The sequence below is a fragment of the Takifugu flavidus genome, unplaced genomic scaffold, assembly GCF_003711565.1.
Source record: "Takifugu flavidus isolate HTHZ2018 unplaced genomic scaffold, ASM371156v2 ctg387, whole genome shotgun sequence".
NCBI lineage: Eukaryota > Metazoa > Chordata > Actinopteri > Tetraodontiformes > Tetraodontidae > Takifugu > Takifugu flavidus.
In genome coordinates this window covers 1-25129 of record NW_026622008.1, presented here as the reverse complement: position 1 = coordinate 25129, position 25129 = coordinate 1, and the positions used below count along the sequence as shown (strand labels likewise).

At 49.2% G+C, this 25129-nt stretch overlaps 1 long non-coding RNA gene and 4 gene segments (V, D, J or C); all 5 read left to right on the top strand.

Moving 5' to 3' along the window:
* Positions 1–4642: 4642 nt before the first annotated feature.
* On the top strand, positions 4643–5552 carry LOC130520454 (T cell receptor alpha variable 38-2/delta variable 8-like). The segment is given in 2 exon segments: positions 4643–4924; positions 5007–5552. Coding segments are annotated over 2 exon segments (390 nt in total).
* Positions 5553–5610: 58 nt separating this feature from the next.
* Positions 5611–6260, top strand: LOC130520455 (T cell receptor alpha variable 38-2/delta variable 8-like). The segment is given in 2 exon segments: positions 5611–5664; positions 5795–6260. Coding segments are annotated over 2 exon segments (384 nt in total).
* Positions 6261–15164: 8904 nt separating this feature from the next.
* LOC130520453 (uncharacterized) lies at positions 15165–15596 on the top strand. The gene is made up of 3 exons (XR_008948848.1): positions 15165–15212; positions 15299–15385; positions 15460–15596. It is a non-coding gene; the product is annotated as an uncharacterized LOC130520453 (long non-coding RNA).
* Positions 15597–18537: 2941 nt separating this feature from the next.
* Positions 18538–19898, top strand: LOC130520457 (T cell receptor alpha variable 38-2/delta variable 8-like). The segment is given in 2 exon segments: positions 18538–19340; positions 19423–19898. Coding segments are annotated over 2 exon segments (390 nt in total).
* On the top strand, positions 19834–20625 carry LOC130520456 (T cell receptor alpha variable 38-1-like). The segment is given in 2 exon segments: positions 19834–20081; positions 20213–20625. Coding segments are annotated over 2 exon segments (549 nt in total).
* The last annotated feature ends 4504 nt before the right edge of the window (positions 20626–25129 follow it).

The window sequence follows — 25129 nt, the reverse complement described above, 5'->3', positions numbered from 1 at the left end:
TGTTCCTGTTCTCTTAGAAGTAGTTTAGAAGTTAGGCATGGTAGAATCATTAGCAAGTGTAAATAAAGATCAGTGACCCTCCCTTGACAGGATTGTTGTTTAGACACTGTAATCGCAGGAACCAGTCAGGCTGAAGGGGTTAAACATACATCGTAAAACGGGACAGCATGGTGGTGTTGATAAGCTTGTCTGCAGGAAGAATGTGAACTTTGACCTGGCCATCTGGAAGACAACGGAGAACAAGGACTGTACCAACATCCAATGGGACTGGAAGAAGAGGACGAGGTCATCCAAGCAGAAGAACTGGATTGGACTGTATGAGCATCGATAATTTGCATCTGTGTTTCTATAAAAGACTGGGCCAAGGGATAGTCAGGTTGTCAGACTTCATGCCCTGGCAATTGACTCTGTTATTGTAGGGTTATGAACTGGCCCGGAGCTCTGTAATATTGTATCTTGAATTGGTTCTATTGCTAAATACATTTTGAAATTGGCATTTTTCTTCTTGAGGTCTTCATTCAAAGAACACGCAGATGAGCAGTGACACATGAGAAGTATTGCGATCCAACAAGCCCCATTTAATTCCCCATCTTTCAACGTTACCTATTCCCTCCTGCATCCTCTTTGCAATTTACTGGTAGGTCCTTCCTCTTTTCCTAAGGGCTCCATCATCTGCACACAGAGACCTCCCCAGACCTTCTGGAATATCTGAGAATATATCGTTTATTATTCAAAAAACAGTTGGACCGACCACACTCCCCTGTGGTGGACCATTTTCAACGATGTATTGTCTTGATAATTCTGCTCCTATCCTCACCTGGATGCACCCATCACTTAAAAAAATCCCTTAGCCAGTTAAATATATTCCCCGCTATCACCATGAACTGCAATGTTACCAGCAGCCCCTCCCTCCACATCATGTCAAACACTTTCTCCACATCAAAGAAAACTACTGCAACTACAATCTCTTCATTGACTTGAGCTTCTGCTTATTCCTTTGGTGATTGAACCTGTCGACTTCCAGGGCTGTTTGACATCCAGGACCTGTAGGCATCCAGGACCGGTACTCCTCCAAGACCCATAGGCCTCCAGGATCCATAGACCTCCAGGACCTGTCGACCTCCAGGACTCGTAGGCCTCCAGGACCTGTAGGAATCCAGGACCGGTACTCCTCCAAGACATATAGACCTCCAGGACCTGTACTCCTCCAGGATCAGTAGGCCTCCAGGATATGTAGACCTCCAGGACCTGCAGACCTCCTGGACTTGTACTCCTCCAGGACCCATAGGCCTCCAGGACTCATAGGCCTCCAGGACCTGTGGACCTCCAGGACCTGTAGACATCCAGGACCGGTACTCCTCCAAGACCCATAGGCCTCCAGGATCCATAGACCTCCAGGACCTGTCGACCTCCAGGACTCGTAGGCCTCCAGGACCTGTAGGCATGCAGGACCGGTACTTCTCCAAGACCCATAGGCCTCCAGGACCTGTAGACCACCGTCTCCCTCACCCCCAGGTAGAGGGAACCCTCATCTGGCACCACAGCTGTGAGATGCAAACAGACCTTCTGAATCAGATCAGGAAAGGGATTTCATCTGTGTTTGGTTGTGATGTTTTGATGCTCCTGTGCTGGTACTCTCAGGTAGTCCTTGTTTTTACAGTCGAGGTCTCCATCTAGAGACAGTAGAAATAAGTGAGTTGGAGGTGATGTGAAGCTGTCAGTAGAAGCTTGTGATGGAGCTCAGTTCCTCTGGTCAGGCTCCTCCTTCTCAAACCCGTCTGAGGTCTGAAGAAGACTACACGGAGACATCACAGAGCTCTTCATTGTGGCTGGAGCTCACAGTTCCTCAACATGACTCCTCTGTTCGTCTCACTGTGGATGGCAACTCTGTGGCTGGTATGAATACAACTCTGTCTGTCCCACCAGAGGGATGTGAGTACGATTCCCTGAGAGCACCTTCATGCTGTCTGTTTTCCAGAGTGCAGAACCCAAAAGACACTGTGCTGCAACCAAAAGCAGAGGAGATGGCAGCAGAAGACCAGACAGTCACACTGGACTGTCACTACACACCAGCACACAGACACAGACGTCAACATCTTCTGGTACAAACAGGATGGGACCAGCAGACCCCAGTTCATCCTGAGCAGGTTCACCTTTGGTCAGGGAAAAACAGAAGATGAGTTTAAGGAGAGATTTTCCTCCACACTGAACCCCACCATGAAATCAGTTCCTCTGAAGATCCAGGAGCTTCAGCTGTCAGACTCTGCAGTGTACTACTACTGTGCTCTGAGGCCCACAGTGACAGGAAGCAGCAGAAGTGCGCACTAAAACCTCCACAGTAAGGCCACACTGAGCAGCGGCCGCTAGAGGGCGACACACAGCGTCTCTTCCTGTCAGGAGATGTGATGACAAAGTTTTCTTCATCTTGAGAACTGTTGAGAGACTCTTTTACACTAGAGGGCCACATGACCCAGGAGGAGGTGTGCTCCTCTGTGTCTAACCATGCTGAGAGCAGAAATTCTCCAGTAATTAGCGGCCACTGTTTCCTCCTCAGCCACAGTGGCATCCCCCCCCCTGCCTCTAGCTGGAGTGGGCAGACAGGTGAGGTTTTGACGCCCCCAGACACAGTGGAAGTGCTTGTGCCTGGATCATATGCAGCACAGTTCATGCTGACTTTGCTGCTGATCCATAAACCCATCGTCTATTCAAGATGTGATCAAAGCCACATAAACAGAAATCCTTGATATGAAATCAGCTCCTCATTGCTGTCCCACAAGACATCTCATTATATTCAACTTCACATTTCTTCCCTACCTGATTGATCTGTTCCGTCCAGTTCAGCCTCTGACCAAAGTCAACACCAAGGAAGTGGAAGTTCTCCACGCTCTCTAACACACTCCCATACAGCCTCAGATTGCTCTCTACTGCCCTCTTTCTGTAATAAACATCACCTTTGTCTTTTCAGATATGAAAACCTAAAGCCTGAAGAGTTGTGTTTACCTTGTTATTATGTGTTCTACCATATGTTCCTGTTCTCTTAGAAGTAGTTTAGAAGTTAGGCATGGTAGAATCATTAGCAAGTGTAAATAAAGATCAGTGACCCTCCCTTGACAGGATTGTTGTTTAGACACTTGTAATCGCAGGAACCAGTCAGGCTGAAGGGGTTAAACATACATCGTAAAACGGGACAGCATGGTGGTGTTGATAAGCTTGTCTGCAGGAAGAATGTGAACTTTGACCTGGCCATCTGGGAAGACAACGGAGAACAAGGACTGTACCAACATCCAATGGGACTGGAAGAAGAGGACGAGGTCATCCAAGCAGAAGAACTGGATTGGACTGTATGAGCATCGATAATTTGCATCTGTGTTTCTATAAAAGACTGGGCCAAGGGATAGTCAGGTTGTCAGACTTCATGCCCTGGCAATTGACTCTGTTTTGTAGGGGTATGATGAACTGGCCCGGAGCTCTGTAATATTTGTATCTTGAATTGGTTCTATTGCTAAATACATTTTGAAATTGGCATTTTTCTTCTTGAGGTCTTCATTCAAAGAACACGCAGATGAGCAGTGACACATGAGAAGTATTGCGATCCAACAAGCCCCATTTAATTCCCCATCTTTCAACGTTACCTATTCCCTCCTGCATCCTCTTTGCAATTTACTGGTAGGTCCTTCCTCTTTTCCTAAGGGCTCCATCATCTGCACACAGAGACCTCCCCAGACCTTCTGGAATATCTGAGAATATATCGTTTATTATTCAAAAATTAGTTGGACCGACCACACTCCCCTGTGGTGGACCATTTTCAACGATGTATTGTCTTGATAATTCTGCTCCTATCCTCACCTGGATGCACCCATCACTTAAAAAAATCCCTTAGCCAGTTAAATATATTCCCGCTATCACCATGAACTGCAATGTTACCAGCAGCCCCTCCCTCCACATCATGTCAAACACTTTCTCCACATCAAAGAAAACTGCAACTACAATCTCTTCATTGACTTGAGCTTCTGCTTATTCCTTTTGGTGATTGAACCTGTCGACTTCCAGGGCTGTTTGACATCCAGGACCTGTAGGCATCCAGGACCGGTACTCCTCCAAGACCCATAGGCCTCCAGGATCCATAGACCTCCAGGACCTGTCGACCTCCAGGACTCGTAGGCCTCCAGGACCTGTAGGAATCCAGGACCGGTACTCCTCCAAGACATATAGACCTCCAGGACCTGTACTCCTCCAGGACCCGTAGGCCTCCAGGACCTGTAGACCTCCAGGACCTGCAGACCTCCTGGACTTGTACTCCTCCAGGACCCATAGGCCTCCAGGACTCATAGGCCTCCAGGACTGTGGACCTCCAGGACCTGTAGACATCCAGGACCGGTACTCCTCCAAGACCCATAGGCCTCCAGGATCCATAGACCTCCAGGACCTGTCGACCTCCAGGACTCGTAGGCCTCCAGGACCTGTAGGCATGCAGGACCGGTACTTCTCCAAGACCCATAGGCCTCCAGGACCTGTAGACCACCGTCTCCCTCACCCCCAGGTAGAGGGAACCCTCATCTGGCACCACAGCTGTGAGATGCAAACAGACCTTCTGAATCAGATCAGGAAAGGGATTTCATCTGTGTTTGGTTGTGATGTTTTGATGCTCCTGTGCTGGTAACTCTCAGGTAGTCCTTGTTTTTACAGTCGAGGTCTCCATCTAGAGACAGTAGAAATAATGAGTGAGTTGGAGGATGTGAAGCTGTCAGTAGAAGCTTGTGATGGAGCTCAGTTCCTCTGGTCAGGCTCCTCCTTCTCAAACCCGTCTGAGGTCTGAAGAAGACTACACGGAGACATCACAGAGCTCTTCATTGTGGCTGGAGCTCACCGTTCCTCAACATGACTCCTCTGTTCGTCTCACTGTGGATGGCAACTCTGTGGGCTGGTATGAATACAACTCTGTCTGTCACACCAGAGGGATGTGAGTACGATTCCCTGAGAGCACCTTCATGCTGTCTGTTTTCCAGAGTGCAGAACCCAAAAAGACACTGTGCTGCAACCAAAAGCAGAGGAGATGGCAGCAGAAGACCAGACAGTCACACTGGACTGTCACTACACCAGCACAGACACAGACGTCTACATCTTCTGGTACAAACAGGATGGGACCAGCAGACCCCAGTTCATCCTGAGCAGGTTCACCTTTGGTCAGGGAAAAACAGAAGATGAGTTTAAGGAGAGATTTTCCTCCACACTGAACCCCACCATGAAATCAGTTCCTCTGAAGATCCAGGAGCTTCAGCTGTCAGACTCTGCAGTGTACTACTGTGCTCTGAGGCCCACAGTGACAGGAAGCAGCAGAAGTGCGCACTAAAACCTCCACAGTAAGGCCACACTGAGCAGCGGCCGCTAGAGGGCGACACACAGCGTCTCTTCCTGTCAGGAGATGTGATGACAAAGTTTTCTTCATCTTGAGAACTGATGAGAGCCTCTTTTACACTAGAGGGCCACATGACCCAGGAGGAGGTGTGCTCCTCTGTGTCTAACCATGGTGAGAGCAGAAAGAGCTGCCAGAAGAGAACAAGGCCACCACCGAATGTTGAACATCAGACAGTTTCTCCTGCTGCTTGGAGCTTCTTGCAGAGATGGAACCTTGGCTGTGGATTCTTCTGGCTGCTCTTTGCTTTGGTAGGTACCAGACAACCACACGCTGCCACTGCCTCACATTAGAGGCCAGAACTGTGTGTGTCAGAGTGGAAAACTCTTGAGCCACTCAGTGGATCATCTTGAGTGATTCCTGCATGTTCTTCTTCATCAGAGTGTCGAGGAGAAGACAAAGTGATGCAGCCACCAGAAGATGTTGTTGCTGCTGAAGGGGACACTGTTACACTGGACTGTACTTTTCAGACCACCGACACATCCCCATATTTGTTCTGGTACAAACAGGATGGGACCAGCAGACCCCAGTTCATCCTGAGGAGGTTGAAAGGTGATGAGGGGAAAACAGAAGATGAGTTTAAGGAGAGATTTTCCTCCACACTGAACCCCACCATGAAATCAGTTCCTCTGAAGATCCAGGAGCTTCAGCTGTCAGACTCTGCAGTGGACTACTGTGCTCTGAGGCCCACAGTGACAGGAAGCAGCAGAAGTGCGCACTAAAACCTCCACAGTAAGGCCACACTGAGCAGCGGCCGCTAGAGGGCGACACACAGCGTCTCTTCCTGTCAGGAGATGTGATGACAAAGTTTTCTTCATCTTTAAAAATGATGAGAGAAATCAAACCTGGAGCACAGATGAAGAGGCCTCCAAGACAGAGTGGAACTATGTTGATTCTCTTTCAATAATGTTTAATGGCTTTTTTCACGCAAAGTATAAAAACCAAGTTAATGCAGTAAAGAAATTATATTGTCTCCAATTGTGGTGAAGAAGAGGAGTGAAAACAATCCCCAATATTGACAAAGATGAACAACTAAAATCAGAGAAGAAAGAGCAATGATGTTAAGACAAAACAAGGTGGTGGTGTAGAACTATTGATGCATGAATGAGACACCAGAGAACCAGTCATTTCCTGTAGCTCCATTAGCTTCCACGGAGGCACCAACGTGAAGACTTCATGATGAAGATGAGCCTGTCCTCACTTCTTCAGCTTTTTTTCTGGCAATAAGAAAAGAATTCATGTGTTGTTTCCTCAGGTTGTGAGTTCTTCTGGGGCACCACAGGGGTGAAATCTCGGTCCTCACATTTTCACCATTCTTTGACATGAATCATCTCATCAGACATCTAAAATCTCTCCTGTTGAGATGGAAAACTCCCAAAACTTGGAGAGTCCAGCTGCTACAAGAAGCTGCTGCCAGTGTGCTGACCTGCAGCAACTCTAAGATCACGGCCAAAGTTCTCCTCCAACGAGTCCAGAGACCGAGTGGATCTGCAGGTGTCCTCCTGCTGCAGTTCCAGATTCTGCTGTGTACGACTGTGCTGTGAGGCCCAGAGTGACAGGAAACCACAACCTGTCTACAACAACACAGCACCCAGCTCCTGGAAGCCTTCGTCACACCAGAGGGCCACATGACCCAGGAGGAGGTGTGCTCATCCGTGTCTAACCATGGTGAGGGAGAGCAGAAAGAGCTGCCAGAAGAGAACAAGGCCACCACCGAATGTTGAACATCAGACAGTTTCTCCTGCTGCTTTGGAGCTTCTTGCAGAGATGGAACCTTGGCTGTGGATTCTTCTGGCTGCTCTTTGCTTGGTAGGTACCAGACAACCACACGCTGCCACTGCCTCACATTAGAGGCCAGAACTGTGTGCGTCAGATGTGGAAACTCTTTGAGCCACTCAGTGGATCATCTTGAGTGATTCCTGCATGTTCTTCTTCATCAGAGTGTCGAGGAGAAGACAAAGTGATGCAGCCACCAGAAGATGTTGTTGCTGCTGAAGGGGACACTGTTACACTGGACTGTACTTTTCAGACCACCTACACATCCCCGAACTTGTTCTGGTACAAACAGGATGGGACCAGCGGACCCCAGTTCATCCTGAGGAGGTTGAAAGGTGATGAGGGGAAAACAGAAGATGAGTTTAAGGAGAGATTTTCCTCCACACTGAACCCCACCATGAAATCAGCTCCTCTGAAGATCCAGGAGCTTCAGCTGTCAGACTCTGCAGTGTACTACTGTGCTCTGAGGCCCACAGTGACAGGAAGCAGCAGAAGTGCGCACTAAAACCTCCACAGTAAGGCCACACTGAGCAGCGGCCGCTAGAGGGCGACACACAGCGTCTCTTCTGTCAGGAGATGTGATGACACAAAGTTTTCTTCATCTTGAGAACTGATGAGAGACTCGTTTACACTAGAGGGCCACATGACCCAGGAGGAGGTGTGCTCCTCTGTGTCTAACCATGCTGAGAGCAGAAAGAGCTGCCAGAAGAGAACAAGGCCACCACCGAATGTTGAACATCAGACAGTTTCTCCTGCTGCTTTGGAGCTTCTTGCAGAGATGGAACCTTGGCTGTGGATTCTTCTGGCTGCTCTTTGCTTTGGTAGGTGTTTTGTCCAGATTGCTCCGTATATCTGTGGCTCTTCCAACATACCGTCAGACGGACATCATGTCTTCTGTGTTTTCCAGAAACAACATGGGGGCAGAAAAATTTCCCTGTTCCAGGGATGAAAAATGGAATCAGCAGCAGAGAAGGAGAAGATGTAACGCTCAGATGTAACTATGAGACTTCAAGTTCTAATGTTTATCTGTACTGGTACAAACACCAGTCTGACTATGAGGCACCCAGTTTATTCTCTGGAAAGGAGCAAGAAGCTACACAAGCCAATACATCCCTGATAAGAGATACAGATGCAACACAGGGCAACAAGAAAGTGAACTGACCATTACAGATGTGACGCTGGCAGACTCGGCTGTGTACTACTGCGCTCTGAGGGCCACGGAGACACAAAGAGACGAAGACGCTGTACAAAAACCTGACAAGAGCTATCTGACCGATCACAGACAAGTTCACTGTTCCTTATCAGACACTGGTTACAGGTGCTGATCACATGATCAGCCAACAATTCCACATCAGCGAGCAGCCACCTGAACCGTGCTTCAGACCCACAATCCACCACCACCACGCTGGTTTGGTGGGACCTGAACCCTCACGCAGGTTCCGCTCACATTTTAGACATCTGAAAGCACTAAAAGGACCATAAATAAAATTCTTTCAGTTTGATCCAAAAATATTTCAGTCTTTATGCCGTTATAAAGCTGCTTCACATTTGTCAACTTTCAGCTGTGTGTTTTCAGATGGATTTTGGATCTACAAGGAAAATGGTGGGTTTGGTGAATCTTGAGAGGTGAAACTCTCCAGGGCAGTTTGTGTGTATTTCTTATTGGACGGTGGTGACAGAGTTGAAGGGGGGCGTCAACAGTGCCATGACAACCACCTGTCTTCCAACATTTCCTCACCACATCTGCCGGGGTTCCTGCAGGACAGGAGACCTGCTGGTCTCTGGTGGCTCATGGGAGATCATCAAGCAGAGAGTAGTCCAACAGCATAACAGTGATTCCTTATGGTGCACAGGTGGAACAGAGGTCATCCAGAGGTCAGAGGTTCCTTGGCACTGACAGAAGATCTGCATCTGTAAGAACAAGTGCCATAAATTAGGTTGGGAGGGTGTTGGTGGGTTGGCAGTTGGTTGTTGTGTTTGCAGATGATTCAAAGCCAAGTTGTTCTGGTGTGATGTGAAACAGGGATTGAATCCAGGGCAAAGAGACGTGATGGCGTTCAAAACATGGTTTGATCTCAATAAGTTATCGCTAAATAAAAATAACGTTTCTGGGCTTTGGTGGTGTTTGGAAAATTGTCACGTTAAGCTGAACCTGAATGAAGTTGAAATTGAGCAAGTTAAGACAGAAAGTTTCTAGTTTCTAGGAAAGGTTATTGATCGTAAAATGAGTTGGAAGCCACAACTAGAAAGCACCGAACAGAAACGATGAATAAAAATGATTTCTTTTTAATGGAGGAACAAATGTTGAACACGGATGTGTCTGACTTTTGGGTGTCAAATTATGGGACAATTTAGTGATGAGTTGGAAGTGTCTCTTTCTCTGGTAATGTTTAATAAAACTTTAAAATGTAAAGAGAAATATTTTGACTCAGATTTGATTTGATTGAAAGATCCGAATTATTAGATTCATTTGAAAAAACACAAAACAATAATTGTATTATTCTGTATTATGGATTCCATTAAATTTAGTTTAGTTTAGTTTCCTTTCATTTTCTCCGCCCATCCGGATCCGCGCGTTGCGGGCAGCAGCTTCAGGAGGGTGCCCAGACAGCCCTCTCCCCGGCCACTTCCATCAGCTCTCCTCCGGGGGACCCCCAACCGCTCCCAAGCCAGGTGAGAGATGTAATCTCTCCACTGAGTCCTGGGCCGGCCACGAGGCCGCCTCCCAGTGGGACATGTCCGGAACACCTCTAAAGGGAGGCGTCCGGAAGGCATCCTAGCCAGATGCCCAAGCTGACCCCAACTGACTCCTCTCGATGTGGAGAAGCAGCGGTTCTACTCCGAGCCCCTCCCGGATGTCTGAGCTTCTCACCCTATCTCTTAGGCTGAGCCCGGCCTCCCTGGGGAGGAAACTCATTTCAGCCGCTTGTATCCGCAATCTCGTCAGAACCCGTTCCCCGACCCGAAGGCGCAGGGAAGCAACCCTTTCGCTCGACCGCGAGAACCCCAACGTCGAACTAGAGAGTCTGGGGGCAAGGAAAAAGCCCACCCCCGCTCTCCATCTCTCACCCTGAGCAACTCCAGCGTAGAAAAGTGTCCAACCCCCCTCAAGGACTTGGGTTCCTGAGCCGACGCTATGTGTGGAGGTGAGACCGTCCATATCTAGTCGGTAGCGCTCAACCTCCCCCACAAGCTCCAGCTCTTTCCACGCCAGAGGGGTGACGTTCCATGTTCCAAAAGCCAATTTCCATCACCGAGGATCAGACCGCCAAGGCCTCCACTTGGTCTGCCGCCCAGTCCACACTGCACCGGACCCTTCATGCTCATCCTGCGGTTGGTGGGTCCACTGGAGACAGGAGTATCCACGTAGCTGGTTCGGGCTGGGCCCAGCCGGGCCCCATGGACGTAGGCCCGGCCACCAGGCGCTCGCCATCGAGCCCCAGCCCCAGGCCTGGCTCCAGGGTGGGGCCCCGGTAACCCTCCGGGCCGGGTACGCTGCTTCCCTTTTGGATGTACCATGATGGGTCTTATGAACCATTCTTTGTCTGACCCTTCACCTAGGACCAATCTGCCTTGGGAGACCCTACCAGGGGCAAACTGCCCCGGACAGCATAGCTCCCAGGCTCATTCGGGTACGCAAACTCCTCCACCACGATAAGGTGATGGTTCACAGAGGAGTCCATTAAATTCACTTTTTTTAAAAAATGTAAAGAAAAAATAACAAATCAGCTTCTGCTCATTCCTTTTAGTTATTGAACCTGTACACCTGCAGGACTCTTTGACCTCCGAGACTTGAAGACCTCCAGGACCTGTAGAACTCCAGGACCTGTACTCCTCCAGGATCCGTAGGCCTCCAGGACCCGTAGACTTCCAGGATAAGTAGACCTCCAGGACCTGTAGACCTCCAGGACCTGAAGAACTCCAGGACCTTTACTCAACCAGGATCCGTAGGCCTCCAGGACCCGTAGCCATCCAGGACCAGTGCTCCTCCAAGACACGTAGGCCTCCAGGACCTGTAGCCTACAGGACATGTAGACCCCCAGGACCTGTACTCCTCCAGGACCCATAGGCCTCCAGGACCTGTAGACCTCCAGGACCTGTAGACCTCCTGGACTTACTCATCCAGGACCCATAGGCCTCCAGGACCCGTAGACCTCCAGGACCTGTAGCCATCCAGGACCGGTACTCCTCCAGTCCCGTTAGGCCTCCAGGATATTAGACCTCCAGGACTTGTACTCCTCCAGGATCCATAGGCCTCCAGGACCTGTCGACCACCGTTTCCCTAACCCTCAGGTAGAGGGAACCCTCATCTGGCACCAGAGCTGTGAGATGCAAACAGACCTTCTGAATCAGATCAGGAAAGGGATTTCATCTGTGTTTGGTTGTGACGTTTTGATGCTCCTGTGCTGGTAACTCTCAGGTAGTCCTTGTTTTTACAGTCGAGGTCTCCATCTAGAGACAGTAGAAATAATGAGTGAGTTGGAGGATGTGAAGCTGTCAGTAGAAGCTTGTGATGGAGCTCAGTTCCTCTGGGCAGGCTCCTCCTTCTCAAACCCGTCTGAGGTCTGAAGAAGACTACACGGAGACATCACAGAGCTCTTCATTGTGGCTGGAGCTCACCGTTCCTCAACATGACTCCTCTGTTCGTCTCACTGTGGATGGCACTCTGTGGGCTGGTATGAACACAACTCTGTCTGTCACACCAGAGGGATGTGAGTACGATTCCCTGAGAGCACCTTCATGCTGTCTGTTTTCCAGAGTGCAGAACCCAAAAAGACACTGTGCTGCAACCAAAAGCAGAGGAGATGGCAGCAGAAGACCAGACAGTCACACTGGACTGTCACAACACACCAGCACAGCCACAGACGTCAACATCTTCTGGTACAAACAGGATGGGACCAGCAGACCCCAGTTCATCCTGAGCAGGTTCACCATCGGTAAGGGGAAAACAGAAGATGAGTTTAAGGAGAGATTTTCCTCCACACTGAACCCCACCATGAAATCAGCTCCTCTGAAGATCCAGGAGCTTCAGCTGTCAGACTCTGCAGTGTACTACTGTGCTCTGAGGCCCACAGTGACAGGAAGCAGCAGAAGTGCGCACTAAAACCTCCACAGTAAGGCCACACTGAGCAGCGGCCGCTAGAGGGCGACACACAGCGTCTCTTCCTGTCAGGAGATGTGATGACAAAGTTTTCTTCATCTTTAAAAATGATGAGAGAAAATCAAACCTGGAGCACAGATGAAGAGGCCTCCAAGACAGGAAGAGGAACTATGTTGATTCTCTTTCATTATAAGTATTTTAAGTATAAAAACTATTTAAAAAAAATAGTTCTGGTGGTAGAACTATTGATGCATGAATGAGACACCAGAGAACCAGTCATTTCCTGTAGCTCCATTAGCTTCCACGGAGGCACCAACGTGAAGACTTCATGATGAAGATGAGTCGTCCTCACTTCTTCAGCTTTTTTTCTGGCAATAAGAAAAGAATTCATGTGTTGTTTCCTCAGGTTGTGAGTTCTTCTGGGGCACCACAGGGCTGAAATCTCGGTCCTCACATTTTCACCATTCTTTGACATGAATCATCTCATCAGACATCTAAATCTCTCCTGTTGAGATGGAAAAACTCCCAAAACTTGGAGAGTCCAGCTGCTACAAGAAGCTGCTGCCAGTGTGCTGACCTGCAGCAACAGGGAAAAGGCAGATGAGAGAGGAGCTGGAGAGACTGAGGGAGGAGCTCACTTGTAACTGAGCTGGAGAGGAGAGAAGAAGGGCAACATTGAGCAGAGCTGGATCCAGCACAGAGCAGACAGGTTCCTTTAGTTCACCATGCTGCCTCTGCTCTACGCTGCTCTCTGTCTGATGTTGCTCAGCGTTCTAACAGGTATGGATGATTAGTCAGCAGCAACTGTCGCTCTGCTCGTTCCTCTTGGCACCATGGGAACGGATCAAACTCTTCCTGTAGGTGTCAGTGGAGAACAACTGACTGCAGTCCAGACAGAAGTGCTCAGTTTCAAAGACGCCGCTCTGAGGTCCACAAACACCGACGCTGTCTACAAGAAGGCCATGAGCAGCCTCTAGTTCCTCAGGAGACTCAGGTCCTTCAGTGTCTGCAGCAGGATGCTCCAGATGTTCTACCAGCCTGTCATGGCTAGCACCATCTTCTGTGCTGTAGTGTGCTGGGGAGGCTAAGCTAAGGAGGCTAACAGACTCCACAAACTCATTAAAAAGGCAGGTCTGTTGTTGGCTGTAGACTTGCAAACGTGGACGAGGTGGTGAGGGACAGGATGGTGTTGAAACTGTGGACAATCATGGACAGTCCCCCCCCCCCCCCCTCCATAACACAGTGGACAAACTGAGGAGCAGCTCCAGCAGCAGACTCCTGCAGCCTCGCTGCTCTAAGGAACGCTACAGGAAGTCCTTCCTGCCGTCCACCATCAGACTGTATAACTCATCCTAACCCAGCCAATAACAACAACTGTTTAAGGTTTATGTTGTCATTTTAATTCTATTTTATTTGATACTTATATAATATGCCTATATATGTATATATTATATATATATATGCTAATAATGTATGCTGTATATATGCTCATAATGCTATATTTGTATCTTATTTATTTTTATTTATTCTATTTCTATACTTTGCAAATACAAACCGAGACTACAGTTATATTCATCCATGTTAGGCTGCTACAATTCAATTTCCCTACGGGGATGAAAAAAGTACATCTTGAATCTTGAATCTTGAATCTTGAATCTTGACTCTGTCCTACAAATACTCCAATCAAGCATCTGGCCCTGATCATTTCTTCTGGTATCACCAATATCCAGGAGAAGCACCAGAGTTCCTCCTGTATATCTCAGGAAGTAACCTTATCACATGGTCAGAGGCTCTCAGATCACGGCCAAAGTTCTCCTCCAACGAGTCCAGAGACCGAGTGGATCTGCAGTGTCCTCTGCTGCAGTTCCAGATTCTGCTGTGTACGACTGTGCTGTGAGGCCCAGAGTGACAGGAAACCCACAACCTGTCTACAACAACACAGCACCCAGCTCCTGGAAGCCTTCGTCACACCAGAGGGCCACATGACCCAGGAGGAGGTGTGCTCCTCTGTGTCTAACCATGCTGAGAGCAGAAAGAGCTGCCAGAAGAGAACAAGGCCACCACCGAATGCTGAACATCAGACAGTTTCTCCTGCTGCTTTGGAGCTTCTTGCAGAGATGGAACCTTGGCTGTGGATTCTTCTGGCTGCTCTTTGCTTTGGTAGGTACCAGACAACCACACGCTGCCACTGCCTCACATTAGAGGCCAGAACTGTGTGCGTCAGATGTGGAAACTCTTTGAGCCACTCAGTGGATCATCTTGAGTGATTCCTGCATGTTCTTCTTCATCAGAGTGTAGAGGAGAAGACAAAGTGATGCAGCCACCAGAAGATGTTGTTGCTGCTGCTGAAGGAGACACTGTTACACTGGACTGTACTTTTCAGACCTCCGACACATTCCCGTATTTGTACTGGTACAAACAGGAAAACCAAATTTCCTAAATTTCTTCTTCAGGCCAAGCAGAAAGCTTCAGATCCACAGAGAATTTCTGCTTTAATCAATAAGAAGTCAGCTCCTCTGAAGATCCAGGAGCTTCAGCTGTCAGACTCTGCAGTGTACTACTGTGCTCTGAGGCCCACAGTGACAGGAAGCAGCAGAAGTGCGCACTAAAACCTCCCCAGTAAGGCCACACTGAGCAGCGGCCGCTAGAGGGCGACACACAGCGTCTCTTCCTGTCAGGAGATGTGAACAAAGTTTTCTTCATCTTGAGACCTGATGAGAGACTCTTTTATAGTAGAGGGCCACATGACCCAGGAGGAGGTGTGCTCCTCTGTGTCTAACCATGCTGAGAGCAGAAAGAGCTGCCAGAAGAGAACAAGGCCACCACCGAATGTTGAACATCAGACAGTTTCTCCTGCTGCTTTGGAGCTTCTTGCAGAGATGGAACCTTGGCTGTGGATTCTTCTGGCTGCTCTTTGCTTTGGTAGGTGTTTTGTCCAGATTGCTCCGTATATCGGTGGCTCTTCCAACATACCGTCAGACGGACATCATGTCTTCTGTGTTTTCCAGAAACAACATGGGGGCAGAAAATTTCCCCTGTTCCAGGGATGGAAAATGGAATCAGCAGCAGAGAAGGAGAAGATGTAACGCTCAGATGTAACTATGAGACTTCATATTCTGATGTTTATCTGCACTGGTACAAACACCAGTCTGACTATGAGGCACCCCAGTTTATTCTCTGGAAAGGAGCAAGAAGCAACACAGGCCAACACATCCCTGATAAGAGATACAGATGCAACACAGGGCAACAAGAAAGTGAACTGACCATTACAGATGTGACGCTGGCAGACTCGGCTGTGTACTACTGCGCTCTTGAGTTCCACGGAGACACAAAGAGACGAAGACGCTGTACAAAAACCTGACAAGAGGTATCTGACCAATCACAGACAAGTTCACTGTTCCTTATCAGACACTGGTTACAGGTGCTGATCACATGATCAGCCAACAATTCCACATCAGCGAGCAGCCACCTGAACCGTGCTTCAGACCCACAATCCACCACCACCACGCTGGTTTGGTGGGACCTGAACCCTCACGCAGGTTCCGCTCACATTTTAGACATCTGAAAGCACTAAAAGGACCATAAATAAAATTCTTTCAGTTTGATCCAAAAATATTTCAGTCTTTTATGCCGTTATAAAGCTGCTTCACATTTGTCAACTTTCAGCTGTGTGTTTTCAGATGGATTTTGGATCTACAAGGAAAATGGTGGTTTGGGTGAATCTTGAGAGTGTGAAACTCTCCAGGGCAGTTTGTGTGTATTTCTTATTGGATGGTGGTGACAGAGTTGAAGGGGGGCGTCAACAATGCCATGACAACCACCTGTCTTCCAACATTTCCTCACCACATCTGCCCGGGTTCCTGCAGAGACAGAGACCTGCTGGTCTCTGGTGGCTCATGGGAGATCATCAAGCAGAGAGTAGTCCAACAGCATAACAGTGATTCCTTATGGTGCACAGGTGGAACAGAGGTCATCCAGAGGTCAGAGGTTCCTTGGCACTGACAGAAGATCTGCATCTGTAAGAACAAGTGCCATAAAATAGGTTGGGAGGGTGTTGGTGGGTTGGCAGTTGGTTGTTGTGTTTGCAGATGATTCAAAGCCAAGTTGTTCTGGGTATGATGTGAAACAGGGATTGAATCCAGGGCAAAGAGACGTGATGGTGTTCAAAACATGGTTTGATCTCAATAAGTTATCGCTAAATAAAAATAACGTTTCTGGGCTTTGGTGGTGTTTGGAAAATTGTGACGTTAAGCTGAATTTGAATGAAGTTGAAATTGAGCAAGTTTAAGACAGAAAGTTTCTAGTTTCTAGGAAAGGTTATTGATCGTAAAATGAGTTGGAAGCCACAACTAGAAAGCACCGAACAGAAACGATGAATAAAATGATTTCTTTTTAATGGAGGAACAAATGTTGAACGGATGTGTCTGACTTTTGGGTGTCAAATTATGGGACGATGTAGTGATGAGTTGGAAGTGTCTCTTTCTCTGGTAATGTTTAATAAAACTTTAAAAATGTAAAGAGAACGATGATGACTCAGATTTATTTGATTGAAAGATCCGAATTATTAGATTCATTTCAAAAAACACAAAACATTAATTGTATTATTCTGTATTATGGATTCCATTAAATTTAGTTTAGTTTCCTTTCATTTTCTCCGGCTTATCCGGATCCGGATCGCGGGGGCAGCAGCTTCAGGAGGGTGCCCAGACAGCCTCTCCCCGGCCACTTCCATCAGCTCCTCCGGGGGAACCCCCAACCGCTCCCAAGCCAGGTGAGAGATGTAATCTCTCCACTTAGTCCTGGGCCGGCCACGAGGCCGCCTCCCAGTGGTACATGTCCGGAACACCTCTAAAGGGAGGCGTCTGGAAGGCATCCTAGCCAGATGCCCGAGCTGACCCCAACTGACTCCTCTCAATGTGGAGAAGCAGCGGTTCTACTCCGAGCTCCTCCCGGATGTCCGAGCTTCTCACCCTATCTCTAACGCTGAGCCCGGCCACCCTGGGGAGGAAACTCATTTCAGCCGCTTGTATCCGCAATCTCGTCAGAACCCGTTCCCGACCCGAAGGCGCAGGGAAGCAACCCTTTCGCTCGACCGCGAGAACCCCAACGTCGAACTAGAGAGTCTGGGGCAAGGAAAAGTCCACCCCCGCTCTCCATCTCTCATCCACCCTGAGCAACTCCAGCGTAGAAAAGTGTCCGACCCCCTCAAGGACTTGGGTTCCTGAGTCGACGCTATGTGTGGAGGTGAGACCGTCCATATCTAGTCGGTAGCGCTCAACCTCCCCCACAAGCTCCAGCTCTTTCCACGCCAGAGGGGTGACGTTCCATGTTCCAAAAGCCAATTTCCATCACCGAGGATCAGACCGCCAAGGCCTCCGCCTTGGTCTGCCGCCCAGTCCACACTGCACCAGACCCTTCATGCTCGTCCTGCGGTTGGTGGGTCCACTGGAGACAGGAGTATCCACGTAGCTGGTTCGGGCTGGGCCCGGCCGGGCCCCATGGACGTAGGCCTGGCCACCAGGCGCTCGCCATTGAGCCCCAGCCCCAGGCCTGGCTCCAGGGTGGGGCCCCGGTAACCCTCCAGGCCGGGTACGCTGCTTCCCTTTTGGATGTACCATGATGGGTCTTATGAACCATTTTTTGTCTGACCCTTCACCTAGGACCAATCTGCCTTGGGAGACCCTACCAGGGGCAAACTGCCCGGACAGCATAGCTCCCAGGCTCATTCGGGTACGCAAACTCCTCCACCACGATAAGGCGATGGTTCACAGAGGAGTCCTTTAAATTCACTTTTTAAAAAAACGTAAAGAAAAAATAATCAATCACCTTCTGCTCATTCCTTTTAGTTATTGAACCTGTACACCTGCCGGACTCTTTGACCTCCGAGACCTGTAGAACTCCAGGACCTGTACTCCTCCAGGACCTGTACTCCTCCAGGACCCGTAGGCCTCCAGGACCTGTAGACCACAGTTTCCCTAACCCCCAGGGAGAGGGATCCCTCATCTGGTGCTTCATGTTCTACTCACATGTGTAAACAGGCGTTGGTTAGGAACCTCTGGACGATGGTACCTACAGTCAGTGAATAACTGGGAGTGACTAAACAGCCACTCTTCTGATTGTTGCACGTTAAGGCTGCACACGTGCACTCCAGAAACAGTCCTCTGGTCATATTTATCTGAGGTTTGTTCTTAGAATTTTTTTATTTCTTAATCCATGCAAAGCACCAAAAGCCCAAGACAGAGTTCTTGTGTGTGCAAACTTACCTGGCAATGAAGTTGGTTCTGGTTGTGATTCTGGTTCAATGGCAGCACATGAGCAAGGCTAAAGGCTGAAGCTCAGGCGTGCAGCAGATGTGCCGTGTCCACAAATGAAGCTTCCTTCATTCACATGTTGGCCGAGGCCCTCCTGCCTTCTCACCCTCAGAACATCTCTGTCCTGAAGCTTGGCAAGGACACACTGTGGTGCAGGCAGTCCGAGGGCAGCCACGCGTCTTCAAAACACACCACACTGGTCACTGTTGCTGCCGTTGGGGCCTCCAGGCCTCCTGTTGATGATCTGTGGGACAGGTTTCTTCCATCTACTCCCCCTTGCTCCACTTGTAGTCCTCAATGCTCTGGTTCTACAGCTGTGCTTCTTCCTGCTGAGCTCCTCTGTTCTGAAGAGCGCCACCAGCTGCTTCCTCACAGGCACCAGAGCTGTGAGATGCAAACAGACCTTCTGAATCAGATCAGGAAAGGGATTTCATCTGTGTTTGGTTGTGATGTTTTGATGCTCCTGTGCTGGTAACTCTCAGGTAGTCCTTGTTTTTACAGTCGAGGTCTCCATCTAGAGACAGTAGAAATAATGAGTGAGTTGGAGGATGTGAAGCTGTCAGTAGAAGCTTGTGATGGAGCTCAGTTCCTCTGGTCAGGCTCCTCCTTCTCAAACCCGTCTGAGGTCTGAAGAAGACTACACGGAGACATCACAGAGCTCTTCATTGTGGCTGGAGCTCACCGTTCCTCAACATGACTCCTCTGTTCGTCTCACTGTGGATGGCAACTCTGTGGGCTGGTATGAACACAACTCTGTCTGTCACACCAGAGGGATGTGAGTACGATTCCCTGAGAGCACCTTCATGCTGTCTGTTTTCCAGAGTGCAGAACCCAAAAAGACACTGTGCTGCAACCAAAAGCAGAGGAGATGGCAGCAGAAGACCAGACAGTCACACTGGACTGTCACTACACCAGCACAGTCACAGACGTCTACATCTTCTGGTACAAACAGGATGGGACCAGCAGACCCCAGTTCATCCTGAGCAGGGTCAAAGGTGATAAGGGGAAAACAGAAGATGAGTTTAAGGAGAGATTTTCCTCCACACTGAACCCCACCATGAAATCAGCTCCTCTGAAGATCCAGGAGCTTCAGCTGTCAGACTCTGCAGTGTACTACTGTGCTCTGAGGCCCACAGTGACAGGAAGCAGCAGAAGTGCGCACTAAAACCTCCACAGTAAGGCCACACTGAGCAGCGGCCGCTAGAGGGCGACACACAGCGTCTCTTCCTGTCAGGAGATGTGATGACAAAGTTTTCTTCATCTTGAGACCTGATGAGAGACTCGTTTACACTAGAGGGCCACATGACCCAGGAGGAGGTGTGCTCCTCTGTGTCTAACCATGCTGAGAGCAGAAAGAGCTGCCAGAAGAGAACAAGGCCACCACCGAATGCTGAACATCAGACAGTTTCTCCTGCTGCTTTGGAGCTTCTTGCAGAGATGGAACCTTGGCTGTGGATTCTTCTGGCTGCTCTTTGCTTTGGTAGGTACCAGTCAACCACACACTGCCACTGCCTCACATTAGAGGCCAGAACTGTGTGCGTCAGATGTGGAAACTCTTTGAGCCACTCAGTGGATCATCTTGAGTGATTCCTGCATGTTCTTCTTCATCAGAGTGTAGAGGAGAAGACAAAGTGATGCAGCCACCAGAAGATGTTGTTGCTGCTGAAGGAGACACTGTTACACTGGACTGTACTTTTCAGACCTCCGACAGAAACCCGTATTTGTTCTGGTACAAACAGGATGGGACCAGCAGACCCCAGTTCATCCTGAGGAGGTTCAAAGGTGATGAGGGGAAAACAGAAGATGAGTTTAAGGAGAGATTTTCCTCCACACTGAACCCCACCATGAAATCAGCTCCTCTGAAGATCCAGGAGCTTCAGCTGTCAGACTCTGCAGTGTACTACTGTGCTCTGAGGCCCACAGTGACAGGAAGCAGCAGAAGTGCGCACTAAAACCTCCACAGTAAGGCCACACTGAGCAGCGGCCGCTAGAGGGCGACACACAGCGTCTCTTCCTGTCAGGAGATGTGATGACAAAGTTTTCTTCATCTTGAGAGACTGATGAGAGACTTTTTTACACCAGAGGGCCACATGACCCAGGAGGAGGTGTGCTCCTCTGTGTCTAACCATGCTGAGAGCAGAAAGAGCTGCCAGAAGAGAACAAGGCCACCACCGAATGTTGAACATCAGACAGTTTCTCCTGCTGCTTTGGAGCTTCTTGCAGAGATGGAACCTTGGCTGTGGATTCTTCTGGCTGCTCTTTGCTTTGGTAGGTACCAGACAACCACATGTTGCCACTGCCTCACATTAGAGGCCAGAACTGTGTGTGTCAGATGTGGAAACTCTTTGAGCCACTCAGTGGATCATCTTGAGTGATTCCTGCATGTTCTTCTTCATCAGAGTGTAGAGGAGAAGACAAAGTGATGCAGCCACCAGAAGATGTTGTTGCTGCTGAAGGAGACACTGTTACACTGGACTGTACTTTTCAGACCACCGGCTCGTCCCCATATTTGTTCTGGTACAAACAGGATGGGACCAGCAGACCCCAGTTCATCCTGAGCAGGGTCAAAGGTGATAAGGGAAAAACAGAAGATGAGTTTAAGGAGAGATTTTCCTCCACACTGAACCCCACCATGAAATCAGCTCCTCTGAAGATCCAGGAGCTTCAGCTGTCAGACTCTGCAGTGTACTACTGTGCTCTGAGGCCCACAGTGACAGGAAGCAGCAGAAGTGCGCACTAAAACCTCCACAGTAAGGCCACACTGAGCAGCGGCCGCTAGAGGGCGACACACAGCGTCTCTTCCTGTCAGGAGATGTGAGGACAAAGTTTTCTTCATCTTGAGAACTGATGAGAGACTCTTTTACACTAGAGGGCCACATGACCCAGGAGGAGGTGTGCTCCTCTGTGTCTAACCATGCTGAGAGCAGAAATTCTCCAGTAATTAGCGGCCAACTGTTTCCTCCTCAGCCACAGTGGCATCCCCCCCCTGCCTATAGCTGGAGTGGGCAGACAGGTGAGGTTTTGACGCCCCCAGACACAGTGGAAGTGCTTGTGCCTGGATCATATGCAGCACAGTTCATGCTGACTTTGCTGCTGATCCATAAACCCATCGTCTATTCAAGATGTGATCAAAGCCACATAAACAGAAATCCTTGATATGAAATCAGCTCCTCATTGCTGTCCCACAAGACATCTCATTATATTCAACTTCACATTTCTTCCCTACCTGATTGATCTGTTCCGTCCAGTTCAGCCTCTGACCAAAGTCAACACCAAGGAAGTGGAAGTTCTCCACGCTCTCTAACACACTCCCATACAGCCTCAGATTGCTCTCTGCTGCCCTCTTTCTGTAATAAACATCACCTTTGTCTTTTCAGATGAAAACCTAAAGCCTGAAGAGTTGTGTTTACCTTGTTATTATGTGTTCTACCATATGTTCCTGTTCTCTTAGAAGTAGTTTAGAAGTTAGGCATGGTAGAATCATTAGCAAGTGTAAATAAAGATCAGTGACCCTCCCTTGACAGGATTGTTGTTTAGACACTTGTAATCGCAGGAACCAGTCAGGCTGAAGGGGTTAAACATACATCGTAAAACGGGACAGCATGGTGGTGTTGATAAGCTTGTCTGCAGGAAGAATGTGAACTTTGACCTGGCCATCTGGGAAGACAACGGAGAACAAGGACTGTACCAACATCCAATGGGACTGGAAGAAGAGGACGAGGTCATCCAAGCAGAAGAACTGGATTGGACTGTATGAGCATCGATAATTTGCATCTGTGTTTCTATAAAAGACTGGGCCAAGGGATAGTCAGGTTGTCAGACTTCATGCCCTGGCAATTGACTCTGTTATTGTAGGGTTAGGAACTGGCCCGGAGCTCTGTAATATTTGTATCTTGAATTGGTTCTATTGCTAAATACATTTTGAAATTGGCATTTTTCTTCTTGAGGTCTTCATTCAAAGAACACGCAGATGAGCAGTGACACATGAGAAGTATTGCGATCCAACAAGCCCCATTTAATTCCCCATCTTTCAACGTTACCTATTCCCTCCTGCATCCTCTTTGTAATTTACTGGTAGGTCCTTCCTCTTTTCCAAAGGGCTCCATCATCTGCACACAGAGACCTCCCCAGACCTTCTGGAATATCTGAGAATATATCGTTTATTATTCAATAAACAGTTGGACCGACCACACTCCCCTGTGGTGGACCATTTTCAACGATGTATTGTCTTGATAATTCTGCTCCTATCCTCACCTGGATGCACCCATCACTTAAAAAAATCCCTTAGCCAGTTAAATATATTCCCCGCTATCACCATGAACTGCAATGTTACCAGCAGCCCCTCCCTCCACATCATGTCAAACACTTTCTCCACATCAAAGAAAACTGCAACTACAATCTCTTCATTGACTTGAGCTTCTGCTTATTCCTTTTGGTGATTGAACCTGTCGACTTCCAGGGCTGTTTGACATCCAGGACCTGTAGGCATCCAGGACCGGTACTCCTCCAAGACCCATAGGCCTCCAGGATCCATAGACCTCCAGGACCTGTCGACCCTCAGGACTCGTAGGCCTCCAGGACCTGTAGGAATCCAGGACCGGTAGTCCTCCAAGACATATAGACCTCCAGGACCTGTACTCCTCCAGGACCCGTAGGCCTCCAGGACCTGTAGACCTCCTGGACTTGTACTCCTCCAGGACCCATAGGCCTCCAGGACCTGTAGACCTCCAGGACCTGTAGGCATCCAGGACCGGTACTCCTCCAAGACCCATAGGCCTCAGGATCCATAGACCTCCAGGACCTGTCGACCTCCAGGACTCGTAGGCTCCAGGACCTGTAGGAATCCAGGACCGGTACTCCTCCAAGACATATAGACCTCCAGGACCTGTACTCCTCCAGGACCCGTAGGCCTCCAGGACCTGTAGACTTCCTGGACTTGTACTCCTCCAGGACCCATAGGCCTCCAGGACCTGTAGACCTCCAGGACCTGTAGGCATCCTGGACCGGTACTCCTCCAAGACCCATAGGCCTCCAGGATCCATAGACCTCCAGGACCTGTCGACCTCCAGGACTCGTAGGCCTCCAGGACCTGTAGGAATCCAGGACCGGTACTCCTCCAAGACATATAGACCTCCAGGACCTGTACTCCTCCAGGACCCGTAGGCCTTCAGGACCTGTAGACCTCCTGGACTTGTACTCCTCCAGGACCCATAGGCCTCCAGGACCTGTAGACCTCCAGGACCTGCAGACCTCCTGGACTTGTACTCCTCCAGGACCCATAGGCCTCCAGGACCCATAGGCCTCCAGGACCTGTGGACCTCCAGGACCTGTAGACATCCAGGACCGGTACTCCTCCAAGACACGTAGGCCTCCAGGACCTGTAGACCACAGTTTCCCTAACCCCCAGGGAGAGGGATCCCTCATCTGGTGCTTCATGTTCTACTCACATGTGTAAACAGGCGTTGGTTAGGAACCTCTGGACGATGGTACCTACACTCAGTGAATAACTGGGAGTGACTCAACAGCCACTCTTCTGATTGTTGCACGTTAAGGCTGCACACGTGCACTCCAGAAACAGTCCTCTGGTCATATTTATCTCAGGTTTGTTCTTAGAATTATTCTATTTCTTAATCCATGCAAAGCACCAAAAGCCCAAGACAGAGTTCTTGTGTGTGCAAACTTACCTGGCAATGAAGTTGGTTCTGGTTGTGATTCTGGTTCAATGGCAGCACATGAGCAAGGCTAAAGGCTGAAGCTCAGGCGTGCAGCAGATGTGCCGTGTCCACAAATGAAGCTTCCTTTATTCACATGTTGGCCGAGGCCCTCCTGCCTTCTCACCCTCAGAACATCTCTGTCCTGAAGCTTGGCAAGGACACACTGTGGTGCAGGCAGTCCGAGGGCAGCCACGCGTCTTCAAAACACACCACACTGGTCACTGTTGCTGCCGTTGGGGCCTCCAGGCCTCCTGTTGATGATCTGTGGGACAGGTTTCTTCTATCTACTCCCCCTTGCTCCACTTGTAGTCCTCAATGCTCTGGTTCTACAGCTGTGCTTCTTCCTGCTGAGCTCCTCTGTTCTGAAGAGCGCCACCAGCTGCTTCCTCACAGGCACCAGAGCTGTGAGATGCAAACAGACCTTCTGAATCAGATCAGGAAAGGGATTTCATCTGTGTTTCGTTGTGATGTTTTGATGCTCCTGTGCTGGTAACTCTCAGGTAGTCCTTTTTTTACAGTCGAGGTCTCCATCTAGAGACAGTAGAAATAATGAGTGAGTTGGAGGATGTGAAGCTGTCAGTAGAAGCTTGTGATGGAGCTCAGTTCCTCTGGTCAGGCTCCTCCTTCTCAAACCCGTCTGAGGTCTGAAGAAGACTACACGGAGACATCACAGAGCTCTTCATTGTGGCTGGAGCTCACCGTTCCTCAACATGACTCCTCTGTTCGTCTCACTGTGGATGGCAACTCTGTGGGCTGGTATGAACACAACTCTGTCTGTCCCACCAGAGGGATGTGAGTACGATTCCCTGAGAGC